The 18,074-nt window shown below is 39.0% G+C and overlaps 1 protein-coding gene across 1 annotated transcript; it reads right to left on the bottom strand.

The window, feature by feature from the left end:
* Positions 1–16,685: 16,685 nt before the first annotated feature.
* LOC149159780 (uncharacterized) lies at positions 16,686–17,573 on the bottom strand. The gene has a single exon (XM_089433552.1). It carries the CDS (start codon positions 17,391–17,393, stop codon positions 16,821–16,823), a length of 573 nt encoding a protein of 190 aa, XP_089289678.1. The 5' UTR covers positions 17,394–17,573; the 3' UTR covers positions 16,686–16,820.
* Positions 17,574–18,074: the final 501 nt, after the last annotated feature.

Genomic DNA, 18,074 nt, shown 5'->3' with positions numbered 1-18,074 from the left:
TGCCCATGCTTCACCTCAGTTAACTTCTTGGTTGTTGGTTCGATATGTTGAGGATATGGTTGATGGGAAAAATGTTGAGGATATGGTTGATGGTTCGATATTGAAGTCAAATCTTTAACCCTTTAGCCAAAGAGGTGTCTCATCAAGTATCTCCAATAATATCCTATGAAGAGTCATAACATTTAACTAGGAATTATGGCCCACCATGATCATCTAATAATTAATTGAAATAGCACTAGACCCCAATTTAGGGACTGGGTGGATCATATTGTGAGACTATGCTAGTGGCAACCCTAAAAAAATTACTTGAAAACCCCTTGATTTTCTACCTTGATGGAATTCATATCCCAAATTTCTTGTTGGATACGCAAGTCCTAGAAAACGTGACAAGGAAGATGAGAGGGAGTTGATTGGGTAGTCAAGGGACAAAACTACACAATTTCTTGAGACAGTGGGTTCCGGCTGAAGGAAGGAGATTGGAGGAAATCACTTTGCAGTTTTGAATGCTAAGGGAGGTTGGAATTTCTGCACATTTCACAGTTCCAACAGGCAAGGGAAAGTCTTGAGGGTTACATATGTGAAGTGCAGAGTTCAGGAAAGTTGGATGAGGCTAGGTTGCTAAGGAAACTCCAAAATTGGCAAAGTGTGGGATTAATGAAACTGATGTGAATAGTGATAAAACATGACTATAATCACACACTTGAAAACTTAGAGATACAACATAGACCATCCGAAACATATAACGCATACTTCTCTTAATGCAACAACCTTTGTGGCAGCTTACGATAAGTGTGACTCTGATGATACACTTTGGGAGGATAAAGGCAACACTTGTGTAAGACTGTGTGATGTGGTGAGGACAATCCATTCTCATAAATATTTCCCCTTGAAGAAAAGAAAACCTCCCTTTGCATGACAAGCGATAACTCCCATGCCCAAAGATGACACATTCTATGTAAATATAAAAGCATGAACGACTCTTAAGATCAAAAAGGGGAGCTTGAGATCATAAACTTACCAATAACTGGCTAAGAAACAATCAATCACAATATCCATAGTAGGTTCCGATATTTAAGTGCAGGCCAAAATTTTGGAGGGTGTTGCAGTTGCTACAATAGAGCCTTCACCTTCTTGCTAGCTACTTTTTTAACCAGTGCCTTGAATTATACGAACTTGGATAATGTGTCATCTTTTGTCCACATGAAGAAGATCCAACACTTCCGTGAGAAGTCATCAATAAAAATGAAGAAATATTTGTATATGGTAGTGGAGGTTGTCGAGAAAGGTCCATAAACATGACAGTCGATCCTTTCTAGGACTGCATGTGCTTTGTTGTCAAGATCATGGAATGTGGATTTTATGTACTTCCGCATTGTACATCCTTCGCATATTGTTGGGTTGTGTTATATTCTTTCCACGACTAGCCCACGTAGTTAACCGAGGGGTTAGAGGGAGCGAGGAGCCCGCCTTTGTTGCACCGATTGTGTAGTGGGAGGGGGGAGTCACGGGGGGTTTGAGGCATACCTGTAACCCCACTTTATGGGGTCCAGGGCAGGGACTTTAGGTTTTGGACCCTATGTTAGGATGGGCGGACCCACCTATGGTTTTGTGCATGAATTTCGCACATGTTTTTGGATGCGATGGTTTTCGGTCCATGGTATTAGACGCGATGTTTTTTGGTCCATGGTATTGGATTCTTCGGCATGTAGAAATATGTATTATAACATTGAAAGGAACATAATGAAAAAATCAAGCTGGTAGTCCCGATTTCGGGATCCAGGGGAAAATCTTTGTGTATATGTGTTTTATGCATTATGCTCTCGCATTGTTTATTTTCTGTGTTTTAGAATTCGTATGCAGGTAATTTTTGTACGGGATTAAAACCTACACATATATCCTACTACTTAAGTGCTCCTTTAGGGAGGCTAGTGGTTATTTGTTGTATAATATTCGAGGTGCCATGATGCAAATGTCCAAGTATTTTGTGCCAAAGTTCATCGACATCGCGACCTGCACTTTCTCCACCTTAGTGCCTAATTGCAACATAGTCTTCCACATCTAGATTATATAGGTTCTTTACACGAACCCTGATCTGCTTCACCTGTCCCGTGGCTATGTGTCTTAGGATGCTTTTCCTTTGATTAATATCACTTCACAACCATGGTCTTCCAAAATTGCAACAAAGATGAGATTTTTCTTTAGGCCTAGAACAAACATGACATCCTTGAGCCTAATGCAGGAGCATTCGACACTCTTAATCAAACAAGGAATCCAAAGCGGAGCAAGGAGGATGACGTGGACCATCGGAGTAAACATGGGACATTTCTATTAAAATAAAGCTACTTTGATAGAATGGATAAAGTCTCTAGAAGACTTATTTAATGTAATCCGCCATATGTATGTATGCATGTAGAGAGAATTAGGGACAGTTGAGTGATTCATGGAGAGGATTTGATCGGATCCTTTCAGTGATCCAATCCAATGTGTTTATAAATGATGAACCTGCGTGTTCAATAGGAAAGAGTGAGAACAAATTAAATTTGTGAGAACAGAGTGATCAAAATGCAGTTGAAGGGGAATTTTCTCCCAAGGCTGAAATGCCTTAGATCTGTAATCAGATCGTGTCTAATATAAAGTGTGTTCAGTGTTGATATTGTGTGGATTTCAGTGTGTTTATATGTAATAATGCCTTTTCGTGTTATCCATATATATCCAATGATGGCTTAATTCCTGTGTTACAAGATTGTTGATCGACCATCGATCACTATAACGATCGATGGAAATCCATTGATTAACAAAAATATTGTTATGTATGGTGTGTCATGTGTAGACAGAGTCGGTGGCAGAACTGTGTTTTAAGCGTAGAATCCATCAAATGGCAGATGAATGAGAGAATGCACAGGATCTGTTGGATCTCAGAGATCAATGGTCCAGATCAAAATACAGAGGAACTTGAAGGAACCATCAGAACCATTCGATGGAACAGATCGATGGTCATCACACGGTGGAAGAGCATGGAAGTTATTTCGTGAAAAAAAGCGGTTTCAAAACAGTGGAAGTGGTATTTTGGGTGAGCGAAAAGTGGTAAGTGATATTGAAGGGTGAGAACCCGATTCCACTTAGTGATTGACATGTAGTAGCGAGGATGAGAGAGGAAACTTCTTTATCGGGCGGTTAATCCTCGTGCTATTTGTCCACCTGAAATCGATGTGGACCATCAGATCCAATAAGTGCAAATCGACGGTGGAGGATTTATGCACCAGTTTGAATATTCAGAGTGAATGTTGACCGTTGGATCCGAGAAAGTAATGGACGGCAAAGATCGGTGAATGGAGAGCACAGCGGGACGCCAATGGACCAGATGTGGGGACCCGATGATTTATGAATGCGAGTTCATTCTTTTTGAAGTTTGGCCATGCTTTCGACTGTGTGCTTTCCCATGTATTCCTGTGTATTTCCAATAAAGTGTTGTGGTCCCGATTTATAAAGAAAAATCGACTAAGTCGTATGGTCCTGGTTTTAAAGGCTAAGGCCATGAATAATTCTTCTGATAAGTTTGTGGGCCAAAACCCACAGGTCTCAGGGTTGAATATTGATATGAAAGGGGTTTTGGCCTTACCCCAAAATCAATTTTCATCATTTGGAGACAGTTTTTGCAGACAGTGGGTTCTGGCTGAGGGAAGGACACTGGAGGAAACCACTGTGCATTTTTGAATGGTAAGGGAGGTTGGGATTTCTGCGCATTGCACGGTTCGAACAAGCAATGGAAAAGCTTGAGGGTTACATATGTGAAGTATATAGTTCAGGAAAGTTGGATGAGGCTAGGTTGCTAAGGAAACTCCGAAATTTAGCTATGTGTGGGATCAATGGAACTTATGTGAATAGTGATAAAACTTCACTATGATCACACACTTGAAAACTTATCGATACAACATAGACCATCCAGAACATATAACACATACTTCACTTAATGCAACAACCTTTGTGGTAGCTTACGCCAAGTGCGGCTTTGATTATAGACTTCGGGAGGATAAAGGCGACACTTGTGTAAGAGTGTTTGAAATGAGTGTTAAACATGTATCATTCTCATAAATATTTCCCCTTGAAGCAAAACAAACCTCCCTTTGCATGACAAGCGATTACCCCCATGCCCAAAGATGACACATTCTATGTAAAGATAAAAGCATAAACGACTCTTGAGATCGAAAAGGGGAGATTGAGATCATCAACTTACCAATAAGTGACTAAGGAACGATTGATCACAATATCCATAGTAGGCTATGAAATTTAAGTGCAGGCCAAAATTTTGCAGGGTGTTGCAGCCTCTACAACAGAGCCTTCACCTTCTTGCTAGCTTCATTTTCAACTAGTGTCTTGAATTCTACAAACTCAGAGAATGTCTCATATTTATTCCACGTGAAGAAGATCCAACACTTCCGTGAAAAGTCATCAATAGAAGTGACAAAATATTTGTGTCTGACAGTGTAGGTTGTCAAGAAAGGTCCATAAACATCATAGTGGATCCTTTCTAGGATTGCATGTGCTTTGGTGTCCTGATCATGGAATGTGGATTTTATGTACTTTTGTAATGTACATCCTTTTAATATATCCTATTGCTTAAGTGCTCCTTTAGAGAGGCGAGTGGTTATTTGTTTTATAATATTTGAGGTACAATGATACAAATGACCAAGTATTTTGTGCCAAAGTTCATCGACATCGCGACCTTCACTTTCTCCGCCTTAGTGCTTAATGTAGCACATTCTTCCACATCTAGCTTATACAGGTTCTTCACATGAACCCCGATCTGCTTCACCTGGCCCATGGCTATGTGTCTCAGGAATGCTTTTCCTTTGTTGAATATCACTTCATAACCATGGTAAACCAACCACTCAGTGAATGCTAGTAGACAAACCCCTAATCCTTTACCTTTACCTTTTTTTACTATCGCCTCATATTGAAATTTTGAAGACAAAATATTTCTTTTCTCTTAAAAAATTGTCTTAAAGTCCCCCTCCGTGTAGTAGTGCCAAATGCAATAATAGACAAGTTGTCTCTAATCGTATCAGCATATATGAAAGGGACAGAAGAGGAATTGATGTCCAAGAAATCTTGTTAGTAAAACTTGTCGCGTTCTTCTTAGTCGACTACCCCCACAAAACAAGGAGCCCAACAAATTGTTGTCTTTATATAAGATAACATGAATGGTAAGTAAAATAACAACCTCGGAATAGGCGCAAGACAATAGCTGTCTACAAGCTGGCCGACTTAGGGTGCACTGTGACAATCAATTTTTTAGTTGTAATTAGATAATATCATCTTAAATTGATATGTTTATGTCTTAATTGTTAATTGTATTAAACATAGGTATTTTTTTCTAAGTAGTATTGATCTATTAATATAATACAAAAAAGTTACAAAGAAACCTGATCTCAGAGATGTTAAGCATCATTCATCATCGCAAAATGCAATTGTTGGTATTGGACTGCCCCAACAGAGGGGAAACCAGTCCAAGAAGCTTTGAAGACTGCCCCTTTTATGGGGGAAACCAGCCATTGAACCGGAATAACTATTTCAAAGTAGACCTTGGTTTTCCAAAATGAACAAAGAGGAATGCAATCCTGAACCAAAAAGATAGGGACATAACCAAGTAACAGTATTCCATTTCCACCTAGCAGAGAGTCAACCAGAGAATTCAAGACACTTGGCGTGAAGACAGAACACATCTAGACCAAAAAACCACGAATCGTAGAAACATATCTGCCTAGAAATCAGACACCTTTGCGAGAGACCAAAAACCACAAAAGGTGAGATGAATCCACCTGGGAGCTGGAGACCTTTGCATGAGGCCACATGTTAGGCTGGTGGTTCCTCCAGAGCTAGCTCTTCCTCAATCCAGTAGGCAAACTGATACCAATCGTCATCCTCTTCAGATGCGCCGCGACCTTGAACTGTTGGAGAATCTACAGTGCCTTCAGCATCCATCTGTCACTTACCACCATCCGAAGCTTTATCTTTGTCATGCAGAGCCTTACTTCTTTCACCTTGCTGCTTGTTGCTGATCCCATGACTACCTATCTCTTCCCTGTTCTTCTTGTTCCCACGACTGGACAAAGTAGCTTGCGTCGCAGACTCTTCCTTGAAAGAAATTGTGATGGTAGCAGTGATTGTAGGCCTGTTTAGTGAACTGCAGAAATGAAATTGTGTGCTGCGAGGGCCAAAAATAGGAGGGAGTGGGAGATCCACAGTGTGGAAAACATTGTCCCTCCAACCTCTCCCACTTCAGGTATTTGGGTAGCTATGAGTGGGGTTAATGAGCGAGTTGGGAAATTCAGTAGTTGAGTCTGGGGAGTCAAAGGTGGAACTGGTAGAAGCTCGCGAGTGGTTAAAACCTCCAGGCGAACCTCCACGCCTACTGCGCATGCGGTGCCTGAGGCGAGCCATGGCCGAATTGACAGCGGAAGAATTGGAATGAAGGCGACGATGAGTGGGAGCAGGGGTGGGCGAACCACAATCAAGAAGACAATGACAGGAATGCGAAAAATGAACACCATTACCAAAATTCTGACAAGGGAGAATTAGGCAGCGACTGCCGGTAGCAGTTCTGAAACATGGTTCAGCTGCTTGAGGAGGACAAATGCCATGGAGAAGGGGAGGAGTAACAAAACGGTTTGCAGGGGCCATGGTGTTGAAGGAGGTGAGCTCGTCACAGCTTTCGGAGTCAATAAATGTCACTTGCAAGGTGTTTTTAATCCATCTGCGGTGAGCTCTCAGGATGAAGCACTTATCCAGATGGCTTCCCAACTCTCCAGCGATCCGTCTTGTCATTTAAATTTCATTGTTGACACCCACATCTGGGTGCGTTTCCTCTGCATTTTCCCTTTCCTTTTTCACTAGATCATTGAAATCCTGCAATTGATGAGTATTGGCTATAGTGCTAAGAGCTCCTACATGAAGAGTCTTACCACTTTCAATGCCAATGTTTGCTAGGAGGTCTGCTACTTTGTTACCATTCCGACGAGTGTGCCTGATGGTAACTGCTCTATGAATGAGTAGCCACTGTTCAATCTGTTCCAGCCTTTACGCCAATCTCCAACTGCTACCCACTTTATGTGCTGGAGTTCCCTGTAAGATCTGGTTGATCATGTTAATTAAGATCTGAGAGTCCCCTTCAATTATGAGTGGGAAGAATCTATTGTTTTGAGCCAGGAGAAGTCCTTGCCAAATTCCTTCTAATTCGGCTGAGTTGTTTGTATCCCAACCTATTGACCCCATGAATGTTTGGAGAACATTGCCCTTGTGATTTCTAAATATTCCCCCAAATCCTACTTTACCTGGATTTCCCTTTGATGCTCCATCAAAGTTGAGCAGTACCATGTGTGGTGGGCGTGGAGTCCATTTGTCAGGTGTATCTCTAGAGGGAGGGATTTTCCGTAGATGTACCTGCTCATGGTTCCACTGAAGGTTCCAGTTCAGCCATATATTTTGTTCCTGCTGTGTGGATGGGAAATCATCATCAAGCCACGTTTGGAGCATCAAGGTTTCTCGTATGTTTTGACATATATTGATCCATAGAACTTCTATGGGGGAGGAATGGTCTTTGAAGATGCGGCTATTTCTCTCTTTCCAGATTGTCCACATGAGGAAACCTGGTATTAGCTTCCATAAGGTGTTTAAGATTTTGCTTTTATAAGGGTGAGGTGCCTAAGAACGAATAGCGCTGGTTAAATCCTCCTTATTTCGTCCATCTCTTTGACATCTGAAGCTAACCTTCTCCCAAAGTCGGGTTGCTAATAGACATGAGTTTAGGAGATGTTCCTTAGTTTCTTCTGCTTGTTTACAATTTGGGCAGATGGAAGGTCTGTGAAAACTCCGTTTCCTTAGATTATCCCAAGTAAGGATTTTATTTTGGTACAGCAACCAGAGAAAGGTGGAGGGTTTTGGCCAAATTGGTGGTTCCCAAACTTTGTGCCAGAGGCTATCCTTGACAATATGGTCCCTTAGTATTATATGATATGCTTCCCGGGAAGTGAAGGTACCTCTCGTTTCATAACCCCATCTGATGATGTCTTTCTTATCTGATTGGCAAATTTTCCTATTTGAGAGTTCCGTATCCAGGCTATCTTTGATGGATTGCGTGGCTTGCCCAAGAATGAGGTTCGAGCATAACCATTGCCTATAACCTTGGTTGTGAACTTCCTCCCAAAGTTGATTTACTTTGATCGTCGATTGCTCTACCCAATCCTGAAGCTGGTGGGGCGTGAGTAGGTCCTTCAATTTTGGTCTTTGCTGCTAGGAGTCCTCCCAAAACCTCGCATTATCTCCATTCCTGATTTCCCAAAAACTGTGTTGTTGGATTAGATCTTTATGTTGTTTAGCAGCATTCCAAATTAGAGAGCTTGTGCCAACTTCTTTGAGCCGAATTAAATCATCCACTGGTCTATTATGAGCATACTTAGCTGTCCGGAGGATTGCCTAAGGACTATATGGGTTTGAGAGCCATCTCTACCAGATGTGCGCTCCATGACCTCGTTGTTGTGCTGAGGATCCTATAATCCAGTGCCTCGAGAGGATTTTAGGTGACAAACTATTTCCCACTTTACCAGAGCCCATTTTCTTTTTTGTTTTGTATTCCCCCATAAAAAATCTCGTTGAAGATTTTTGATTGCTTTAAGAACCCATTTGGGTGCTGCCAAGACCGTGAAGAGGTAGAGCGGCATAGATTTTAGCATTGCCTTGATTAGAAGTAGCCGACTCACCATATTGAGAGCTCTGAAGGTCCATGAAGAGATATGGGCTTCCAATTTTTCTAGGATAATTTTCTAGGATGAGTGCTTTAAGGTAGAGGCTGCCATTGGAGCTCCCAGGTATTTGGAGGGTAGAGATGCAATCGAGAAGCCCAAAATTCTGGCTATGGAGGCTTGAGTGATGGGAGGTGTGTGAAAGAAGAAGACTTGAGATTTTGATTTGTTAATGCAAGCGCCAGAGGCATCCGAAAAGTCAGATAAAATTGATTTCAGCTTACGGGCTTCCTGGACCGAAGGATGACCAAATAACATATTGTCATCCACAAATTGCTGGTGGGTGAAAGCAAGGGTATTCTAGAAAGAAAGGCCACATAATTGTTGGTTTTGAAGGGCATCTTTGATGTAACGTCCAAGACCTTCCGCCATAATAACAAATAGAAAGGGTGAGAGAGGGTCCCCTTGTCGAATACCTCTGGACGGGTGGAAGGGGGTGGAGGGGGTCCCGTTGACAAGAATTGAGAAAAAGGTAGAAGTGATGAGACTCATAATCCATCTTACCCAGGGGGGGTAAAGCCAAAGGCTAGCAGTATTTTTTGAATATATTTCCAGCTTAAGGTATCGAAAGCTTTTGAGAGGTCGATTTTAGGAGCATACATGCCTTTTTGGTTTGCTTTAGGGAGTGAATGATTTCATGAGTGAGAATTATGCCATCGGTGATCTTCCTTCCTTCCACGTAACTTGATTGCTCCAGTGATATAAGAAGAGGAAGCAGGGGCTTGAGGCGTGTGGCGATCACTTTGGAGACAATTTTATACAATACATTGCATAGTGCAATAGGTCGGAATTTGTCCGGAGTCTGGCTGTTCTCCTCCTTAGGGATGAGGGCGATGAAGGTGGCATTCAAGGATGGAAGCATCCATCTGTTAACTCTGGACTCCTCGACTACTTGCCAGACTTCCTCCTTGATTAGATCCCAGAAGTTGTGAAAGAAGTCCGAAGTGAAGCCGTCTGGTCCGGGTGCTTTCCCAACTTTGAGCTATCGCATAGTTGTCTCCACTTCCCGTAAAGAAATAGGCCTGAGGAGTATTTGATTGTGTTCCTGAATTACGATCTTAGGAATAATCTTGATGATATTCTCTATAGCTGGCAGCCGATTAGTCTTCATTTCCTGATGCACCCTCCGAAAGTGGGTGAGGAGTTCTTGTTCTATATCTTCATGCTTCTCTATATGTTCCCCTTGTCGATTTTGGAGGAGAGTAACGTTTTTGTGCATCCTCTGTTGGATAGTGGTATGGTGGAAGAACTTTGTATTGCATTCGCCCTCTTTAAGCCATCGGATCCTCGATTTTTGTCTCCAAAGAATCTCTGCCTGTCTTGCTCTTTCTGATATCTACATTTGTAGTTGACGTTCCTGTTCTGCTATGGTTTCGGATCTGCCTTCAGCTATGATTCTCTGCTGTAATTTTTGCATTTCTTGTTCAAGAGTGTTTTGCGCCTGAAAGATATTGCCGAAGGTAAAGCGATTCCACTATTTTATTTTTTCCTTGATATGTTTTAGCTTTTGTTGGAGCTTATACATTTTTGCACCTTCTGGTGGTGTGAAATTTCTCCATGTCTCTGTTATCAGGTTATGAAAATCGGGGTGATTCAGCCAAAAGGGTTCAAAGCGAAAGGGCCTGCGAACATTGTTTCCCGGTCTTTACCAGTGAAGCCTAATAGGCCAATGGTCCGAGCGAGAGAGTGGCAATATAGAGGCCAAGAGATCCCCGCCAAGATGTATTGTGTTATCAGAGATCGGGAATCTGTCTAACCAAGATGCAATTTGGTGGGTATCTCCACGCTTGTTGTTCCAATTATAAACGCCACTATTGAATTCATATCTATAAGCCTATTGTTATGAATGTAGTTTTTGAAGTGCGTGCTTTCACAGTCCAGCTTGATCCGTCCTCCTCTTTTTTCCTCCAATCTTGTAGTCATGTTGAAGTCCCCTCCTATGATCCAAAGTGGGTGGGATCTTTCTGAGTTTATCTGAGTTAGGGTGTTCAATGTGTCTACTTTGTTTGTTGCCTCCCAGGGCAGGTAGACATTAGTTAAGTGTCCATGAACATTTGTCCCTGTTAAATGAAACTTGGCCTAAATAAAGTGCTTAGTGGCATGTATGTTGGTAAGTGTTATAGCTCTATCATCCCATGGCTTCCACCGCCACTTCTTTGCTTCCTGGCCATGCTTTGGCAAGGATCTGATCCAACGTTGTGGAATTACACTTGGTCTCCTGCAAGAAGAGAATTTGAGGCTTTTCCTGTTGTAGCATGTTCCTTATTAATCGCCGCTTCCCCGGGCTGTTGAGCCCTCTGATGTTCCATGAGATGAGCTTCATGATTCACAATTGGGAAGGGGATTGTCTATAATTCTTATTTCTTAGAGTTTTATCATACCTAACTTGCATTGAGATATATCACCACCTTCTTGGAGAAAAATGCATATGCCATATCTAAATGTTGGTATTTTTGTATTCAAATGCTCCACCTTATTGTGATATCAGAGATATTATTTTATTCTTCAAAGATTCACTTAGCTCTCTGGAGACACTCATAACTTATGAGTAACAAGTATACTTAACTACCTTCTTAGAGATTAACATACACCAAGTTGCTTGCCTCTTACATCCAAGCCTCCAACACTACTAGGAAGAGGCCCCATGGCTAACTTCAAAGGTTACATAAACAAAATTTCAAAAGCTTAAATTACTCCCTTAACATCATGATCATTACACTTTTCTTTATGGCCTTAAATGTTAGAAATGCATCTCTTAAGCAACAGGAATACCTCTTTCTTTTAAAGCTTCATTATCATTACAAATATGTTACCTACTAATATACGCCTAATGATTTTTTCTTCATATTTCTTCTTTTAAATCATTTTTTTCTTTATTTCTAGTGTATTTTAATATTCACATTCTCATATCTATATATTCATTCTTAATACTTTTTCAAACCAACAATAGTTCTTATAAATATTAAATATAAAAGTGGTCATTGTATTAAATATAAAGTTTTGTCTTAAATTGCTTTTGTCTTAAAATAATTTTTTCTTAAACTGTTTTTGTCTTAAGATAATTTTGTCTTAAACTATTTTTTTCTTAAATATAAAGTTGTCTTTAAACTTTTGTCTCAAACTACTTTTGTCTTAAATATAAAGTTTTGTCTCAAAATATTTTCGTCTTAAATTATTTTTGTCTTAAATATAAAGTTTTTTCTTAAAATTTATTTGTCTCAAACTACTTTTGTCTTAAAATATTTTTGTCTTAAACTATTTTTGTCTTAAATATAACATTTTGTCTTAAAATATTTTTGTCTCAACCTATTTTTGTCTTAAAGTTTATATTTAAGACAAATCAATTGATATTAATTTTTAATATAAAATAACTAAAATAAAAAAATGATTTTTTGAGACAAAAGATTTCTTTTGTCTCAAAAAAATGTCTCAAAAGTGCCCTTGGTGTAGTAGTGTGTGATCTTCTCAACTTCATCAAAGAATCATTAAGAAGACTCAATGCCCTCTCAAGCTAGCTGCAACAAAACTTTTTAGCCCAAGCATATATTAATCATTCAATAATGTATCAAAACATGAACAAGATCCATAACGAGAACACATCATTCAATCATGCTTGTAACTAGCATAAAACCATAATAGAATCCATGACAAACCAACCATAAAGTCAACATAATAACCAATAAGTGGGCTAATTGATCACAATACAAAAAATACTTTATTTAAAATATGCAAAAGCCAACCAAGTTAGGGTCTTCCATGTACCACCTGACCATAGCTTGGGTTGAACAAAATATCTCTTTCATCCAATCACCCTCATTCCATATTCCAAACATGAATGTGGGATCATATGGATTAAACCAAAATAGAACCAACTCGGGCTTCCAGAGGAAAAACCACCTCAAACCTCAACCACAGTGGTTTCACCTAAACCGGTCCAAAAATCACTAATGCTAAAACAAGCTTAAATTCCTCTGATTTCTTCATTGGCTCCAGAGGAATTTTCCTATCTCGACCCATCCATCAAGAGTTCCAGGATAAATCCAATCTCCAACCTTGACCCTTGGGAATTTTCTCGAGACCACCTCAACTAGGATCCAAGTCTACTAACCATCCAAAGCTTAATAAAAATAGAGAACCCACTACATCATGGATATCCAATAAATTACAAAGCAAGGTTGAAACCATTGTCAATCCAAGAAAATCCCATGCCAATGACAACAAAGTAATCAAATAACCACATGCATGTACCATGCATCCAAATCTCAGCAAGGAAATCACATATGAAACCTTTTACCTATAATGTACTCTTGTTGTAGTTGTTGATCCAACCTTCTTTCCTCTTCCCACATAAACTCTTTGCTTGCTTGCTTGCTTCTCTCTCAGTTGAAGTGAATGTTAAGATGCTCCAAGAATACTCTAAGTGTAAAGAGTGGAAGAAGAGAGCAAAAATTTGTGAATTGTTTCTTTGATTCATTTTCATCATTAATGTCTCATGTCTCTTCCTTTCCTTTTTCCTTTTTTTTTTTTTTTAAATTTTCATTCATTTTCTCTCTTATTTCCCTTGTAGGCATATTTGTGTCTCTTCGCCTTCCTTTTATCCTATTTTTCCTTTATTTCCTTAATTAAATGCCATTTATTGTTTCTTTGCCTTTGCGAGTGTCTTTGCCAATTTCCATAGCCACTAGTAAACCACAAATGATGCCCACTATAATTTTTTCCCACCATTCAGCTCGAAATACATGTCTCATGACCTTGGTCTTAATTTATTTACACGGAAAATTAACTAGGAGCTGTTACAATACTAATGTTGTGAACATGATGGGAATGATGGTGGAATTCATCATGCAAGTAGTAACCATGGAGAGATATATGTTGAAGTTGATGATGATAATGAAAATGATGAGGATGGTGATATTGGGTATGGAGAGGAAGAAAATGGAGGAGCTTAAAAAAATATTGAGGTTGATGGTGAAGATAAGCAAGAGAAAGACTATGGCATAGAGTATGTAGTATATCCTATTAGAGAAATGGAATATCATGATGGTTGTAATGATTTTCAACTAGTATAAGATGGTTCTAGAGATGAGGATTTTGATGATGTACTAAATTCCCTTAAATTTGTTATATTTTTTTCCTAGTCAAGAGTCAAAAGTAAATATGGACTATTAAGGTAAAGTACTAAAATTAAGTTAAAATTTGAGAGTATCGATTAAGGGTTAAGATAAAGTCTATGGGTTCATTAAAAGATGTTGGTTATGTAATGGAGTCATTAATATTGTCTCGTTAAATTGTAAAGTTATTTCAAAAGCTTGTTGTTTGTCTCATAGGTATCTTGTTTGATGGGTACATGACTCCAACATGAAACATAACTTTTTAAGCATGTATTTTATGTGAATGAAGGTGACTACAAGAAAGATGAAAGAATATGAAGAAAAAAGAAGGTGTAGACTTCATGACAAAATAAAATGATATAAGAAAGCACCAACAACATGAACAAAATAGATTGTAAGAAGAACAAAGAGGAAGATGGACTCCTTGACATGAATAGAAGAAGAAAAAGGAAATTGATATTGAAGAAAGAGAAAAAATAGAACATAAAAGAATGGAGTAACAAAAAAAATGACATAGGAAAATGGAAATGAAGAATGAGGAAAGCAATGAACAAATGAAGAATGAAGAAGCAAGGTAAGAATAAATAGTACCATCTATTAATGCAAAAGTAGTATATCCATGAAGAATGACATCCATAAGAGTTTATATTTTACTCCTTGATTGTGTTTTGTAATGATGAAAAGAAAATGGTCTTAGTTATATCTTAGTATAAGGGCTAGATTGGCCTAAAATTAAATTTTGAAATTATATGTTCCTAAGTATCAAGTGTTGACGTAAGATATGATAAGGCGACTGTACTTCCATAATATGAATGAAATAAGGTTTTCAATCAACCAAAATGGTTGATGTGTCATATGATTCATGGTCAACTAAAACCACTTGATGATTTGTAGTAAACCAAAACCACTTGAGGATGTGATGGTTGAGGAAAAGTTAAAGAAAACCCAAAGTGTAGCTACGAATAATCAAGATAAAACCTAGGACGATGACTGATAAGGATGTAGGTGGAGTAAAAGGTACAACTAAGAAGATATGGCATTGAACTATGTACAGGAAAATGTTTCATATAGAACCAAAAAATACCTTGGTTTTTGACCCATGCATTTCAGTGGATGGTAACATTTTTATCTAGTCCTCAAAAAGCACAATATTTATGTTAAGTGGGTACAAAATGAAAATTGAAGAATATTGGGGAGAAATAATGAAGAAAACCATATCATAGAGCATAGAAGATGCAGATAAAGAGCATCAAAGGAATATATCATAGAATATGGAAATAGGACCCGGTCAAGAGAGAGTTGAAGATTATACATTGTCACAAGTACTAGTTAAGGAGGAGTATGAAATATTAACTCATACTTCCATATAAAAAATAATGCATAAATTATATTATGGTTCATAATGATGTGCATTGATCATATAAGTCTGAGGAAGAATTATAAATGAAGAGAAATAAGATTTGTTAGGGATGACTATTAGTTGAGAGGTTCAAGGAGATATTATTGTGGATATAGTTATGGACATGGTTGTTATTATCACCTATTTGTTATATAAAGGACCAATTATACAACAAAAATACACACGAGAATGATTTATTTAATAGAATTTCTCCTATAGGTGTTTTTGAATAAACCCTCTATGTTCCTTCCTTCATATTTATTTCTATGTATTTGTTATCACTATTAAAGCAAATAATGCACATTCCCAAAAAGACAAAATTCTCAAATACAAAGAAATCTTCACACAATAATAAAGTAAAAAAATAATTACATGATTCTAAAACACAATCAAGAACCTTCTAATATTGGCCATCATTAACCATTAACTACAACATGATGTGAAATGAATTTAAACCAGAGTGTCTCTCAAGTTATATTGGATGAGGATGGGTGGTATCTACCCTTCACCTGTATTTAAGGTACCACCCTGCCTCCCCACTCACCATGTTTGTCACCTAATTTGATTTTATAAAATATGTTAAGTTAAAAATGTAAAAAAATATAACTTAACTTAGAATTAACTTTTTTAAGATAATTTTAATATATATAATTATATTTATATTATCCTCTCTTAATCCCAATAAATTTTATTTATTATTTAAAAAAATTATGATTTCTATAGAACTTTCTCACGGTGTGAAATTAACATTCTCATTCTTATAAACTTAAAAAATAAAAATACCATGATGTCATTGAAGTGAATAGCGAAAAATCTATGTAATAAAAAATATGATTTCTCTAGAACTTTCTCACGGTGTGAAGTTAACATTCTCATTCTTATAAACTTAAAAAATAAAAATACCATGATGTCATTGAAGTGAATAGTGAAAGAAGCTATGTAGTAACGTGAATTCCTATATAATTTTTTTCACTCTCAAATTTTCCGTGGCCTTTCTTTTTTGCAATTATGTTTTATGTTTTGAAAATGAACTTGTATGTATTACATCAAACAGTTTTGATAATTTGATATTCCTATGCCTTTTTTTTCAATTATGTTTTATATTTACCACTAATTATGATCATTCTGATCTCTGTGTCAGGAATACGATGCATGTCAATGTGATGCCTCCAGCCGTAGTATCGTTGGATAAATATATTTTTTTAAATGTTGAAACCCATGCAGTCAATATGAAAGTTACAAGTAGAGACTACGTAATTTCTTTCGACAACAACGACATATATTATTTTTCACAAAAGACAATAAATCATTTTCTTTTGACAATGTCTTTACATAGCGAAAGTAAGATTAGTAATATTTCCAACCAACCAGAATAAATATATTTAAGCATGCCAGGCGTTTATAATATAAGTACGCGTTATCATATTACAGTGCAAACCATATTATAATGCAAACCACGCAACTATTTCGGCGAACCTAAAAGGTTTTATCTGTTTCCTTTCCTCGTTGAATTTAGTATCCACCACCAGGAGCTCCTCCATTACTACCACCATGTCCAGCACCGTAACCGGAACCAGAGCCAGAACCGTAACCCGAGCCAGTGCCGGAACCGCTACCGTGCCCACTACCGCTACCAGAGCCACCTCCGTAACCACTGCCTGAACCAGAGCCGCTGCCATAGCCACTGCCCGAACCAGAGCCTGTTCCGTATCCGTTGCCATTGCCGGCTCCTTTACCACTCCCCGAGCCCGCCCCATAACCGCTTCCTGAACCTTGACCTTGGCCGCTTCCGTTGCCTGCTCCGGATCCAGCGTAAGAGCCCGCCCCCGAAGCAGCGCCTGAGCTGGAACCTGAGCCAGCGCCAGAACCAGACCCTGAGCCTGAGCCAGAGCCTGAGGCCGAACCAGAGCCGCTTCCGCTCCCGCCCAAGCCCACACCCAGGCCCGCGCCGACACCTACGCCTATACCCAAACCTCCACCGAGGTCCAAGCCCAGGTTGCTTCGTGCAACGCGGCTCTCAACGATAGCGCAAGAAAACAGAAGACCGGCCATGGCGGCGAGAAGGAAAAGTTTGTTGTTCGACATTGCTCACCAAATCCACACTGCCCCTTACCTTATAAATTCTTTACAAATGCGAACCGCTTAGTAAAGCCAAGATGGAACTGATAGACTCTGGCAATGAGCAAGAGGCTTTTATAAACCTGGATCCTCGAATAAATTCCTCTCTGATACGTGTAAATTTTTGCGTACTTGATTTGGAGGCCTGCAATAACCGATAGTGGGGCGTGACTAATCCATACACCGAAAGTGAGACTCAATAAAGAGCATGCAGGTTGGTGGGACTCTGAAAAGGTGAAGGAGACGAGATGAAGGAAGTTGTATATTTGGTGCGTTGGGACGGCAGAGCGTTGTCTCTCCATGTGGGGCACGTTTTAAACGTGCATACAAACTTACTTGCCGCTATACTGTAACGCTTCTCGTGCAAAGGGGGTTTTAACTTTTTCAGATAAGCCAGAACGGATTTTGTAACCTGCAGTTCAGACGATCATGTCGTGGGGCGTGCAATAAGATCCTTCTGTATCTTTTCAATGGGGATTCCTGGCCATCTGTTTGTGATTGAAGTCAAGATTTATCATTATGCTCCATTTATACAAGGGTGGGTGTACAATGTGATCCATTACTTTTTAAGATTTTAGGGATGAAATGACCAGGATCATGTGCATTGGGCACCGCTCAATGTGCGTTCTACAATTATTGGAAAGATGA

This window comes from Pinus tabuliformis, chromosome 5_2 (assembly GCF_031772625.1).
Source record: "Pinus tabuliformis cultivar Carrire ecotype Pingquan chromosome 5_2, CPIR1, whole genome shotgun sequence".
Taxonomy (NCBI): Eukaryota; Viridiplantae; Streptophyta; class Pinopsida; order Pinales; family Pinaceae; genus Pinus; species Pinus tabuliformis.
Note: the sequence above shows the minus strand (reverse complement) of the source record. Positions and strands in the feature narration are given on the sequence as shown.